We start from the raw sequence: 15,354 nt of genomic DNA on the forward strand, positions 1-15,354 counted from the left end.
CCTGACCGCACCTGAATAACCCCAATTCATTACCGCTCCCCATCTATATCACCTATACATGAACGTGGAGTCCTGTTTTCAGACGATCTTATTCTTCTCCTATCCACGATCACGATAGAGTTGTGAGATATGGCATTTTATCCATGTCCTCCAGCATTCTTGACTTGTTTCCCAATAAAGGATTGTTGTGTTTTTGGTGGTTCCTGGGACTTGGATGATGAACCGTGGGGGACTTGATTCCATTTCCGGCCTCTAGATGGTTTATCAGTAGTCTGCTTTCTCGCTCCATATGGGGTATCTTCATTTCTCCTGTCTGTTAGGAATTGTAGCTGCTCCTCCGCCATCTTTGGATCTTTAAACTGTTTGGTCGAGCCATCATGTTGTCGGACTCGGAGTATAGCCGGATAAGCTAGTTGGAACCTGATCCCCATTTTATGTAAATTTTAGCATATAGTGCTGAATGCTCTTCGTTTCCTGGCCACCTCAGCAGAATAATCAGCGAAAAGTAGGGGTTCACGTCTCATACGGTATGCCCTCAGTCTGAGAAATCTATATATTTGCAAATCGCCTGTCTTGGCCTTTGATTCGCATTTGAAGGGGCTGTTGAAGGATATTCTTTCAGGGGTCCCACCCTATGCGCCCTTTCCACCTTCTTCTTGCCCTGGAGACTTAGCGCTTGAGGCAGTTCACTTTCAAATATGTTTCTCAGTTCATTTGGGGGGACCGATTCAGGGATCCCTACTAAGCGTAAATTACTCTGTCTGGATCTATTTTCCAGGTCATCTACTCTGTCATTGAGTTTGTTGGCGATCTGGTATAAATCCTGTAGTTTATTTACAGTCTCAACAGAGTCTTCCTCCATACAAGCTACTCGTAGTTCCACTTCAGATATTCTGTGATCTTGTAGCTCGACCTCTTCCTGCACTGTAGAGGATAATGAAGCAATTATGTCTGGTGCCAGTTGTGTTGCCACTTCTATGGCCAGTAATTTTAATTCCACCTGTCTCCCTGCTGTCTCAAACAGATCGATTTGGGAGTCCACTATGGGGGTCTCCTGCTTGTCTGCTGCGCTGCGTGTCGGGGAGGAAAGTGGAGGCGGCGACATCTTGGGACATAAGTCGTCCTTGGTGTCAGTCTCTGGAGCCGAGGAGGTGGTAGTCTTCTGCCCGCTTCTTAGCAGATATCGCTCCATATGCTTGTAGGAGCTGGCAGATGGAATATTATCCCCCGTCCCTGCGAGGGGGTGTAGCGAAGCGGGCGGTACGGAGCTCCTGTCCCTGCGTCTCTACATACCAGCGCCGGAAACGGAAGTATAAAAAAATTATAATAATTGTTTTTAATGTAGTTTCTGTACAGAATTTACAATGTATTGGTTCTACGTAGACAAAATTCGTCTTGGCTGAAGTCGAGAAAGTCTTCAATGAAAGACTTCGGTAAATTAGGAATCCAAAGTTGGGTTCAATACCGAGGTACCAGCCAGTGCCAAATCCGACTTCGGATTCCTATTTTAAAATGTTTTTAAAGACGTAGAAAAGAATACCGAATTAATTCAGCGAAGTATTATCATAGCAGTATATGGTGGTATTATACAGTTTGATTATGGCATTATTATGTTAGCGCTATATGGTGGTATTATGCCGGCGGTATGTGGCAGTATTAACTTAGCACCATATGGATATTTTCTGTAGCCTATATATGACAGTATTATGTTAGCACTATATGGTGATATTATATAGGCTGTATATGACAATATTATGTTAGCAGTACATGGTGGTATGATACCGGCTGTATATGGTGATATTAATGTTAGCAGTAGTGTTGATCACAAATATTCAAATTTTTATCACGAATATAGGTAATTTGAAAATTCGCGAATATTTAGAATATAGTGATATATATTCGTAATTTCGAATATTCGAGATTTTTTTTTATTGCAAATTTTCATCGCAAAGTAAAAACATGATTCCTCCCTGCTTCTTGCTTGTGGGCCAATGACTCATGGAGCAGGGAGGAATCATGACTTTAAAATGGGAAAAATGATGAATATTCAAAAAAACTAATTTATAGCACTATATCGAATATATTCGTTTTTTCGAATATTCGTAATATTTTAAAACAAGAATATATAGCAATATAGCGAATATTCGAAAAAAAACTAATGTAGAGCAATTTAGCTAATATAGTGCTATAATCTTCTTTGTCTAATAGTTGTAATTTTTTCTAATCTGAAGTTCAGATTGGAAAAAAATTTCCACTATTGAAAAAAAGATTATAGCACTATATTAGCTAAATTGCTCTATATGAGGCCTCATGCACACGGCCGTGTGCCGCGGCCGAGAGCGGTCCGTGGAAACCCGGCCGGGATTCCTTCTGACAGCAGGAGCGCACGGCGTCATTGGTTGCTATGACGCCGTGCGCTTCATGCAGCCGCTGCTGTACAGTGATACACTCGTATCAAACATACATACTGTATGTCATGTCAGTCTATAATACTGTTGAGAGGGCCCTGACCATACAATCTTCAGTCCTACTTCTGGACAGGCCCCGTAGCAGCCGCTTCCACTATAGGCCTATGCGGTAGTGAAATCCCGGCGCAGGCGTGCGTGATGACGTCATCACGCGCCTGTGCCGGGACACAGCACATTGACGTGTGCACGCCTGCCTCATCCCTCCTTGAACCTTCGTCTGCGAGCAAGTGCCTGGCCCTGGACGGTGAGTATTTAGCTTTTCATTTTTTTATTTCAGGTGCCTACTTTAGGGGACATGTAGGGGACAACACACAGAGGAGGACATATTAGGGAAGAGTCGAGACCTCGAGTACATGGGAGGGGGAATGTGGGGGCTGTGTGGGGCTAAATTATTATGGGAGGGACTACTATGTGGGGGCAAATTATTATGTGGGGGCAAATTATTATGGGAGGGACTACTATGTGGGGGCAAATTATTATGTGGGGGCAAATTATTATGGGAGGGACTACTATGTGGCGGCAAATTACTATATGGGACAGTGTGGTGGAAACTATTGTGTGGGGGCAGTGTGGGGTAATTGCTATGTGGGGACAGTGTGGGGTTATTTCTATGTGGGGAAATTGCTATGTGGGGACAAATTACTATGTGGGGGAAACTATTGTGTGGGGGCAGTGTGGGGTAATTGCTATGTGGGGACAGTGTGGGGTTATTTCTATGTGGGGGAAACTATTGTGTGGGGGCAGTGTGGGGTAATTTCTATGTGGGGACAGTGTGGGGAAATTGCTATGTGGGGGCAGTGTGGGGGCAAATTACTATGTGGGGTAATTGCTATGTGGGGGCTGTGTGGGGAAATTGCTATGTGGGGGAAATTACTATGTGGGGGCAGTGTGGGGGAAATTACTATGTGGGGGCAGTGTGGGGGAAATTACTATGTGGGGGCAGTGTGGGGGAAATTACTATGTGGGGGCAGTGTGGGGGAAATTACTATGTGGGGGCAGTGTGGGGGAAATTACTATGTGGGGGCAGTGTGGGGGAAATTACTATGTGGGGGCAGTGTGGGGGAAATTACTATGTGGGGGCAGTGTGGGGGAAATTACTATGTGGGGGCAGTGTGGGGGAAATTACTATGTGGGGGCAGTGTGGGGGAAATTACTATGTGGGGGCAGTGTGGGGGAAATTACTATGTGGGGGCAGTGTGGGGGAAATTACTATGTGGGGGCAGTGTGGGGGAAATTACTATGTGGGGGCAGTGTGGGGGAAATTACTATGTAGGGGAAATTACTGTGTGGGGGCAAATTACTATGGGGGGATTACTATGTGGGGGCAGTGTGGTGGAAATTACTATATGGGGGTGTTGCTATTGGGGAGGGACTGTAGGGGCAATTCTATTATTTTTGGGGAAACTATACAGGGATTATTACCTGGAGCACAATAGAGGGTTGTATTATTACTGGGGTCTCTAAGGGACATTATAGCTGCTGTGGACACTATAGGAACATTTGGGGTAATTTATCAAACTGGTGTAAAGTAGAACTGGCTTAGTTGCCCATAGCAGCCAATCAGATCCCACCTTTCATATTTGACAGCTCTTTTGGAAATCCAGTTCTACTTTACACCAGTTTGATAAATGACTCTAATTATTGTATGTCTATTAGGGTCACTATTTTTTCAGCAGTATAGTTCCTTGGGCATTGGGGAGCACAGCGGGCACAGTATTGGGGGTGGCAGCAGGATGACGCTGTGGGGACACCAGGATGAGGAGGTTGATGGAAAAATTTAGAAATCGAACGTGTCTGTGTTACAAACTGTAGAGACGAGATGCGGCTGAAAGAATTTGCCATGGTGGTCTGGGTCAAACAGAGGAGAAGAGGAATGAGAAGGTCTACATGACAGGAGATGTCACTGGATGTAAGAGGTATGTGGTGCTGTATTCTCCTCCATGTCTTTTTTATTATAATTATATGTATTTTAAATTTGGCGACTAAATTTTTCAGTTTAGGGCCCAATTTAGGGTATATTTTTTTGTCTGAAGATGTCATATGGCCTAAGAAGAGACTGTGGCGCCCATGAAGCACCGCAGCCTCTTCATACAAAAAAAAAACTAAACTAAAATCGAGGTGGGACGACCCCAAGTTGGTTAGACAGCCCCGGGCCTATCATGCACTTAATACGCCCCTGCTAGCACAGTATAAGATACCTCCCCAGAAGAAACAAATACCACTGTGCCTCCATACCACAAAATACCTCCCACCATATACCACAGCGCAGTACAAGTACCTCATCAGAAGCCGCAGACAAATACAATGGGTAATATGTCTTACAGGGCTTATTAAGCTGGTCCACATAGGGAATGATGGGTAAGGCTACTTTCACACCAGTGTTTTCACTGGGTCCGTCATGGATCAGCAAAAACGCTTCTGTTACTGATAATACAACCGGATCCGTTTATAACGGATGCAGACAGTTGTATTATGTTTAACATTGCCAAGACGGATCTGTCATGAACTCCATTGAAAGTCAATGGAGGACGGATCCGTTTACTATTGTGTCAGAGAAAACGGATCCGTCTTGCTCCGCACCACATCACGGACAGAAAAACACTGCTTGCAGGGATGCAACCAAACAGGACAGAATGCATTCTGGAGCGTTCCAGATGTGAAAGTAGCCTAAGCCGACACACGGGAGGAGTGGTGGGCAGGCCGACACAGGGGCAACAGGTTAAAAAAAATCCAAAGTTTTTAATAATAAAAAGTAAAACTTTTTTTCCCCATTAAAAATACTTTCTTATGGCTAAAATTTGAAAAATAATTCCGCAAGAAAGCAACTCATGTGACTATAGAAAAATGTTGCATCCTAAGGGGTATTCTGCTTAGGGTACTTTCACCCTTGCGTTGCTATATTCCGCCAGGCAGTTCCGTCGCCAGAATCTGTATGCAAACGGAAACCATTTGTAGACGGATCCGGATGCGGATCCATCTCACAAATGCATTGCAGTACCGGTTCCGTCTCTCTGGTGTCATCCGGAAAAACGGATCCAGTATTTTTTTTTTTTACATTTTTAAAGGTCTGCGCATGCGCAGACCGGATCTGTCAATGCGGCAATTTTAATGCCGGATCCGGCACTAATACATTCCAATGGAAAAAAATGCCGGATGCGGCATTCCGCCAAGTGTTCAGGATTTTTGGCCGAAGAGAAAAATGCAGCATGCTGTGGTTTTTTCTCCGTCCAAATACCGTAAGGACTGAACTGAAGACATCCTGAACGGATTGCTCTCCATTCAGAATGCATTAGGATAAAACTGATCAGTTTTTTTCCGGTATTGAGCCCCTGTGATGGAACTCAATATCGGAAAAACTTTCCCGCAAGTGTGAAAATACCCTTATGTAAGGTATTCCCTATCCACAGGATAGGGGATAACTATTAGTTTGGTGAGGATCCTACTGCTGGGACCTCCACTGATCATCAGAATGGGGACCCCATACCCCATGGAGCTCCCCAAAATGAACGGAGCGGCCAGTTGGGCATGCACACAGCTGCTCTATTCATTTCTATGGGCGTTCCTGAGATAGCAAACCACAATGCTTAACTATCTCAGAAACGCCCATAGAAATGAATGGAGTGGCTGTGCGCATGTCCGACTTGCCACTCTGTTCTTTTCAGGGGACTCCACTGGGTACGGGGTCCTGGTTCTCATGTTCTAATAGTTATCCCCTGTTCTATGGATAACTTTACATAACTGGAATATCCCTTTAAGGACAAAACTGGCAGCAATTGCATAGGAAATAAAGAATATAGGATTGTACATTGTCTGGTGATTTGATGTACATTAGCATGACAACGATCGGTAACCAATCAAAGCTTTTGATCAGTGGGGGTCTCAGCACTCAGACCCCCACAGATCAAAAGCTTACCATCGCTAGAAAAAGGAGACATAATCGCACGCATAGTGCCCTCATTACTGCAGAGGGTGGACTAGAGATCTCAGCACTCGGACCCCCACCGATCCAAACATTTGATAAGTCACTGACACATCCAAAGTTTTTTGAAGTGACACTAACACCCTCTGATGTAGAACATGCGGCCTACAAAAAGCAGAGGCTCACAGGTTCCCTTTAAAGAGGACCTTTCCTGTTTGTTTTTTTAGTTTAGATAAATACCTTTACTTGCGGGGTACCCCCCGCTGATGCTGCCACCCTGCCTGTTTATTTTTTTTTTAATATCGCTCCTACGCCCCCCTGCACGTTTCCCGCTCAGTATGTTAATACCGAGCATCGGTACAAGGAGGAGGAGACACCAGGGTTTCTCAATGGGCGTCTCCTTCTCCCTGGCCGTGCCGCTGTCCAATCACAGCGGAAAGCGAAAAAACAGCTCACCTTCTGTCTGCGACGCTCTCCGCTGTGATTGGATCGCGGCACAGCCAGGGAGAAGGAGACGCCCATTGAGAAACCCTGGCGTCTCCTCCTCCCTGTACCGGTGCTCGGTATTCGCATACTGAGCGGGAAAAGTGCAGGCGGGCAAAGCGGGGCGTAGGAGCGATATTTGAAAAAAACAGGCAGGGCGGCAGCATCAGCGGGCGGTACCCAGCAAGGAACGGTGTTTAGCTAAACTAAAAAACAAACCATGAAAGGTCCTCTTTAAACATGCTTCCATATCTGCTGGGAATAAGAAAAGAAAGTCATTTTGGACACCACTTCTCCATCAGGTTTTTTGAAATGTATAAAAGACAATATAGAAGTGCAAAATTTTAATAAAACAACCTTGCTTTACCACAATGATTTTAACAGTAATATAAACCACAGCTCTTTATGTCCAGTATATGTACACAGAGCCAAAACTAAAGTTACAGCATAGGACTAAAAAAAACTAACTTTTTACTCAGAAACGGCACCTGTCTTGTTCATGCCCAGCGTCTGCGCTACGCCGCTGACCGACAGTCAATGGACATGGCTGGTTTTCCTAGTTTCCTGCTCCCCTCCCCCTTTGGGTTATTAGGGTACGGCCAAACACTGTGGTAAATGTCCACAGCAAACCTGCGCATCACTTGACATGTGGGGCATGTTTTAAAGGGAATGTGTCATCAGAAAATACGGTAACCTGCTGTTTAAAATCACTTTTTTAGGTTTAATATATTTTTTTTAAGAATTTTTTGACAATGTTATTATTATTTTTATTTTCCATGTCACTATTAGGCTTGAGCGAATCATAAAAATGTACTGGCTCCGTGGAGGAAAACATTGCGTCGCTCGAAGCTGCATGAGACTTCAGTACGTAACTTCGGCATGTAAAAGCATTTTAAAATAGGAATCCAAAGTTGAATTCGGTACTGGCCAATACCTCGGTACCAAAGCCGACTTCGGATTCCCATTTTAAAATATGTTTTTAAGTAAACAGATAGGAATACCGGTCACTTACCGAAGTCTCGCGCAACACAAAATTTTCCTCCAAGGAGCCCATACATGTTAATGGTCTACGGAAACAGCATTTTGAACAAATCAACTTCGGAACTACGATTCACTCAAGCGTAGTCACCCTCTATATTTAAACAAAAACATCAAATCCTGCAGTTTTCTCACTGAACAGTAAGCCCAATAATAGGCGCCACTTCTTGGTCTGTACAGAGCACTTTACTGCAGTTATCTGCTCATCTACACACAGAGGTGCTATAATTACAGGCAGCATTAGACTGACAGATAAGACAGGATCCACCATTCACAATAGGCGATTGTCAGATCTTATCTATTCTTTCCTAGTACCATGACCTTTGCACAGGTCACAGAGCACGCCTAGGAAACTCTCCCATAGAAGTCAATGAGGTCCCCTCTAGACCATTGTGTCTAAGGAACATGGGGCTGCCGTAAAGCTATTTTTTTTTTTACTGCTTGCTTTCTAAATGCTGTTAAGAACAGCTCAGGCAAGATGGCCGCCCCCAAAATCATGTTCAGGAAATACAATAAAAAAATAAAAAATAAATCTGTAATCAGGAAATAACATTAGATTAGAAAAAAATAAAATAAAAGATGTGCCGCTATCTTGTTTTAACTGCCAGCTACAATTTTTGGTGACACATTTCCTTTAAAGAGGACCTTTCATCAGGCTAGCTCTAGTCTAATTATCCTACCTTATAGGGCGCCCCCCCCCCCCCCACTGATGCCACAGTACTTTTTTTTTTTTTCTAAAGAACCCCCCGTTCGTCCGCTGTTGGCCCCGTATATTTTGGCGCCTTATATTATAATGAGGTGACTCGGTTATACTAGGCGATTCTCGCGAGAACTTGAGCTCATTCTCCCTGGCTAAGAACGGGGCGCTCTGATTGGATGCGCTCACAGCCAGCGAGAAGGTAACCACTCCCAGGGAAAATACAAGTCTCCGCCTAGTACAACCGAGTCGCCTCATTATAATATAAGGCGCCAAAATATACAGGGCCATGGCATCAGTGGGGGCCGCCCTATAAGGTAGGATAATAATTAGACTAGGGCTAGTCTGATGAAAGGTCCTCTTTAAGTCTAAAGCATGTCAATTTATGTTAGGCGGCAAAAATCTGGGGCAGATTTTCAGCAACAAAATAGTCCCAATGTGGAGGTAGCCTTACTATACAGACGTTAAAAGGATAAAATATGGAATGTAGTTTAGAAAAGCAAAAATATTCAGTCATTGGCATTAGGGCTCTCATATTAGAACAGCCTGAAATGAACCCTTGTTACCCCCCAGACACAGCACAAGGTCCTCCAGGAGGCATGAAGAAGAAAGCTGCAAGTGCGCACTTGCACGCTTGTAATTTCCTAGCGAACTGCACAGAGAAGTCTTCCCAGATTACGTAATCTGTGATAGACCTCCTGTAAGAGGCCAAAAGCCTCATGTCCAGGGGCAGCAGGAATGCCTTCCTAAATCTGGGGCTCTCGGGAGACATGCCGGGCATCTTACGGATGAGTTACAGGAGCACTGCCCTAGAGGACTACCGGCCTTCTATTATGAAGCGGCTCCTCCAGCTCTTTATTATCCTCCTTCAATACATTTCATCCAGTCTTACATTTGTAATCTGAAAAACCTGTCACGGCCAAGCTTCTACTTGACATTTATTTCACGGCACAAAATTCTACAAAAAAAATTGCTGTAGGAAGGAAACGCATGCCGCCCTCGAATCCTTTGTATATCTCCTGACCCGAAGATTCGAACCACCAACGCTCGGTAGCTATGACTACAAAAAATGAAGTCATCATTATTTTTATCTCTTTAGAGAAAAGAAAAGTCATATTGCACATTATGAAATGGTTTAAGAACAAGCAATCCCTATTTGATATTGTTTTCCACATGGTAAACCAGTCTGAGGTGGAGTGACTAGTCCTCATCAGAACTCTCCGAGCTCTCCTCTTTGGCCACTTTCCAGTTGGTCCTCCGGCCTTTCCTGGCTTCTGTTTCGGGGTCTTTTTTAGACTTTGATCTTCGGTGATGTTTCCTACTGGGTTTTTCAGTCCATCTTTCCTCCTGATCTTCCGTGCTGCTCATCTCATTGCTGGAGGTGTCGCTGTCTTGTCCGGATGAGGATGGCTGCTTTTTTGAGGCCTTTTTCCGAGTCTTCTTCTTCCGCTTGGACTTCTTTGGTTTCTTTTCTGCATGGTCTGAACTATCGCTTTCACTGGAGGATTCTGTGCTGTCCTGTTCTTTTTTCCTCTTCTTCAGCTTTTTATGCGAACGCTTCTTCTGCTTTTTCTTATGAGTTTTTTTGGACCGTTTGCGTTTATGCGATTCCTGCACCTTCTGCTCTTTGCGTCTAGATTTCTCTTCTCCGTTGGCGGCTCTTTTGCTTCCCTTTTCCTCTGTATCACTGTCAAAAGAAACAGAGGTCATCACCCTCCAATAATACACCAACAGCACATTTACATACGCCGAACATGAAGAATATGGATGTAGTATTAAAATAGTTAAAGGGGGTGTCTCACCAGGATCAATATGGACAGAACAGAGGGGGCAACTGCTCAAATCTCCCACCGAGAGCTGCTCTTAAGTAGTCATCCAATCATTAACCACTTGCCTTACAACTTTATACCTCGTTGTGGTGGGCTGTTAAATGTAACCGGACGTATAAAAGCATCAGGTTAATACCCCGTTTTCACTCAGGCGGCCCCTCTGACATTTCATGCTCCGATGCTCTCCCCTGCATCGCACAGGGCAAGGGCTGTTTGTTTATATTTTTTACACCGCTAGGTGGAGGCTTCCTCCTAGCAGTGTTCCCAGTGACATCACCGGCACTAATGGGCGGGCTTTGGCTGTGCCCTAGCCGTTCTAAAGCCCACCCATTAGTGGCGGTGATGTCACTGGGAACACTGCTAGGCGGAAGCCTCCACCTAGCTTACAAATGGAGAGCCCGGTACCTCACAAGATCTCCAGAAATTTTTTTTTTCCCTGCACATGAAATGATCCGATGTTAATATCAGAGGGTCTACCTGTGTGAAAAGAGGGATATGACAAACCCTTTCAGATCTGCTAGCTCCCAGTGACTGTGCTAGACGTTTGCAGTGATAGAAAATACCCCGGAGACCAAAGTGGCGGGATCATTTTTCTTTTAGAATAAAATAAATAAATTCAAAAGAGAAATAAAATAAAAAGTAAAAAACTAAATAAAAAAAGTTATATCTACATAGTTATTCGCAACAGTATAGCAGGGATTGTGTATATAGAATATACATATGTGCACACTGTTCTCCATTTTGTATTGTAAAAAATATAGGTATTAATTTCAGCTATAGATAGTATAGTAGTCTTTGGTGTGCATAATACACTTGGTGAGTTATCAGACCTAGATAAAGGGGTTTTCTGAGATTTTAATACTCCAAGGTGCCATGATCTGGGCGAAAAGGCGTAAATCACCACAGTTTTGAAATATTCGATAATGGTTTTTAAAAATGCCACTGTCATAAACACTCTGAAATTATCTCAATTTGTGGAAATTATGGTGAAAATCTCTTTTGTCATCTGCCTTTTTCTAACAAGTTAGCGATAATCTGCTAACGATTTCCCGATGAACGAGTGAAACGCTCCTTCATCAGGTGATCGCATGGTTCATGCGGTCGCTTAAATTAAATCTTTGCCGGTGTTCCGTGAAATTTCCCTACCCTCGTCACTTCCTGTTGTGACGCGGCCACTCCGGACATGACGTTCCCAGCTTTTGAAGGAGGTCTGCCGTGCAGGCGCACAACGACAGGGTAGGGAAATTTCACACCAAAGTTGGGGAGAAGGGGCCACCTAATGCGCTTGCACCTTACCTCTCAGCTGGACACCGATCGACACTGCACATGCGCCGGGAGCCTCAGCAGCGGTTAGAGGGTAGGGAAAAATTACAGGCCAATGCGCAAGCGCGGCTAACTACTCCCGTTGGGATACAGCGGACAGGTAGATCTCTTATACTGAACATCCATCCGATCACCGCGCCTGCGCAGTGTGGGGGTAGGGAGATCTGATGGCCATTTGTTCCCTACTACTCACTGAGCACGCGCGGTGTCTGATCATCCGGAGCCAGCTGAGAGGTAAGGCACCTGCGCGGCACACCTCCTTCCAAAGCTGGGAACGTCATGTCTGGTGCGGCCGCGTCACAACAGGAAGTGACGAGGGTAGGGAAATTTGACGGAACACTGGCAGCAGATTGTGCCGTCTAAGCAGAACTCTGCTGCTGGCAAACAAGGATTCTGTATGGGGACGAGCGATGGCATTAGATTTCTCCACACTGTGGAGGAGATCGCTGCATGTAAATGCAGAGGTCTTCACCAATGAGCGCTTCCTTCCCTACAATCGTCGGCCTCTAGGTATGTGTGCACCAGTAACAGACTAGTGTATTTACAGTTTCATGCTGGAAGATGCATCTGCTTTTCTCAGCCTGGAGATTTCTTATCTGCCTTCTTTTAACCCCGTGGTAGCCTGATGAGCTGTCACGTAAACAAGGAGAGGTTTTTTATTTGCAGGCTACTACCGTGTCACTACTGTGCTCCTTCTTGGACCACAAGGTTTCAGAAGGAGGAGGATTTACTTATACAACAGATTCAGTGAAGGCGGCTGTGCAGGACGGGGCAGGACACACATCTTCAGTGCCATTCATGCTCTCTGTCGGCTGACAGTAGAGGTGTCATACAGTGTCACCTCCTCTACTCTTCCCCTGCTTTTGGGCTTATGTACAAACGTATTTTTTTTTTCGTACCCGATCCGCATTTTTTGCAGGTTGGATGCGGATCCATTCACTTCAATGGGGTTGCAAAAAAAAGCGGACATCACTCCATGTGCTGTCCGCATTAGTATGTCTGTTCAGTGGCACTCGCAAAAATATAGAACATGTCCTATTCTATTATGGGCCGGACGTTATGTTTCGCAAAATGCGGGATGCACATGCCGGTGTCCATGTTTTGCAGATCCGCAAAACAGGCTTCGGTTGTGTGCATGAGCCCTTAAAATGACTTCCATCAGTGTATTATTTTAGCACACATACCTGTCTGTGTCAAATTCATCAGGGTACAGCTCCTTATAGCCGCTATGTCCCCACCTGGAAAACATGAAAAGGTTACCAATGAATCTCTGAGATTTTGGCCAGGTATTATAAAAGTATAATTCTTCTCTTTATATAAAACGCTCACAGCACAACAAATACACCTAGATCACACACAATGGGCCTAAGCTACGAACACTGGGGACAGAATCTGTCATTGTTGCCCACCACAAGCTTAGATGAAGTTTTTCTACAACATTTAGCGTGCATTCACAAGACCGTATGTATTTTGCGGTCTGCAAAAAATACAGACGACGTCATTGTTGCATCCATTTTTTGTGGACCCATTGTAACAATGTCTGCAAAGCAGCCAAGAATAGGACATGTTCTATCTTTTTTGCGGGACTCCGGAACGGACATACAGATGTGGATGGCACACGCAGTGTGGGATAGACAAAATAATGCAGATTGGATGCAGACCAAAAGTACAGTCGTGTGAATGGGGCTTTAAACTCGCACAGTACTTTCATTAAACTTTTGATCTGTTATAGGGAAATATCAAAAGTTTAGATCGGTGGGGTCTGAGCTCTGAGACCCCCACCGATCTCTAGGATGAGGGGAGAGAAGTGATTGCTTACCGTGCTCTCTCTCCTCATTACAGGACAGGAAGCGAGACGGACTCAATAGAAAGTCTATGGAACCGTCTTTCTCTCCTATCGTGCAGTGAGGAGAGAGAGTAGTGGGGGTCTCAGAGCTCAGAACCCCACCAATCTAAACTTTTGATATGTCCCTATAACAGATCTAAAGTTTAATAAAAAATATATTGCCACTTTAAAGGGGTTTTCCAGGCTTTTAATATGGATGACTGATCCTCAGGTAACTCATCAATATCAGATCGGCGGGGTCCAACACCTGGCACCCCTGCCCATCAGCTGTATGAAGAGAAGGCACGCGTGTCAGACCCCCACCGATCTGATATTGATGACCTATCCTGAGGATAGGTCATCAATATTAAAAGACTGGAAAACCCCTTTAAGGGGATATCAGAGACTTTAAAAGTAAATGACGACTACTTCTTGTGTATATCCGGAACACAACAAACTGCAGACCCGCGGCGGAAATCAGACTGTCAGCCTGGTGAGGAGCCTGTAGTAAATGTGCCTGCTATTACAGCCGATATGTAGTGAATTGTAATACCAGATACAGCGGTGCCTGATATTGGAGACATGCCGACATACAAATATGTATATACACAAATCCGCAGCACTCGTCAGTTAAAGCAAATAGTTGATTTATTCCATAGAAAAAACAGCAGGTGGATGCGACGTTTCGACCGTCCTCGGTCTTTCTCAAGCAATACAGTGAATACAAAACATGTGTCTTATATAGTGCCCAATACATGGGGTAAACCCTCCCCCAGGTGAGTCAATACAACTTCATTAATACATATTAGTAATACGTCATCACACGTAATCATCTATAACAACTTTCCGGTGTGTTGTATAATCCATTAAGTTACCTCTCCTACAGGAATAGTCTTCACAGGGCCTCATTCCCCCTCCGCAAATTCTTCTAAGACGAACCACGTTCGGCGCCCCTGAAGCTATGGTGTGCATGCGTCCCCCAGTCATCATTCAACCAATGAGAAAAATTCATCAGCTGACGTCACCTGTTGTCAATAACACAGGAGCAGTTTCTGCTCCACGGCATTGCAGTGCGTCCACCTCGTCTCTTATCAATGACGTGGTTCTCGTCATGGAGACGCGGTTGTCAACACAAATATCTATGTGACGCACATGTCACCCGACTCCTACCCACGCCATTGTTCAGTGGGTTCTCGGATATGTCCTCATGGGTGCAAGTTCCTCCTCCTTAGGTCAAAAACACCTCCGATATTATACTTGGGATGGTCTCTGGACTAAGTTCATCCAGGAGTCTCCATATTCACTAACTGTTCAATATGGTTCTTCCAGAGTGTTCGCTGTTTTCCTTCAGCTATACACCCTCTGAAGATATCATATCACAAACATAGGAGCCTGTAGTAAATGTGCCTGCTATTACAGCCGATATGTAGTGAATTGTAATACCAGATACAGCGGTGCCTGATATTGGAGACATGCCGACATACAAATATGGACACTTACTCAGCACTTACTCAGCGCTATGTAGAGCGTCACTAACTCTAGATGCATCTCCCAGCAAAAGCTGCAACTGGCAACTAGTGATGCAGCATCTGACAGCGCAGGCCGGCAGTAAAGGAAAACTGGCTTGGTTGCAACCAATCAAATTCGACCTTTCATTTTTCAGAACTCCTTTGGAAAATGAAAGGATCAATCTGATTGGTTCCTATAGACAAGTAGTCTAGCAGTTGTTACTTTGCACCAGTTTTGATAAATCTCCCCCGCGGTGTCAGACA

The 15,354-nt window shown here is 44.6% G+C and overlaps 1 protein-coding gene across 3 annotated transcripts in view; it reads right to left on the reverse strand.

The window, feature by feature from the left end:
• Window positions 1-9,525: 9,525 nt before the first annotated feature.
• NKAPD1 (NKAP domain containing 1) overlaps window positions 9,526-15,354 on the reverse strand; it is a 30,205-nt gene continuing 24,376 nt past the window's right edge. For all 3 annotated transcript variants that reach the window (XM_040426321.1, XM_040426313.1, XM_040426304.1), the window contains 2 exons: window positions 12,942-12,995; window positions 9,526-10,292 (listed from right to left, as the gene is read on the reverse strand). In XM_040426321.1, the coding sequence (XP_040282255.1) occupies window positions 9,806-10,292; window positions 12,942-12,995 (541 nt within the window). In that variant the 3' untranslated portion in view covers window positions 9,526-9,805. The remainder of the gene's footprint in view (window positions 10,293-12,941; window positions 12,996-15,354) is intronic.

Source organism: Bufo bufo, chromosome 1 (assembly GCF_905171765.1).
Source record: "Bufo bufo chromosome 1, aBufBuf1.1, whole genome shotgun sequence".
Lineage (NCBI taxonomy): Eukaryota > Metazoa > Chordata > Amphibia > Anura > Bufonidae > Bufo > Bufo bufo.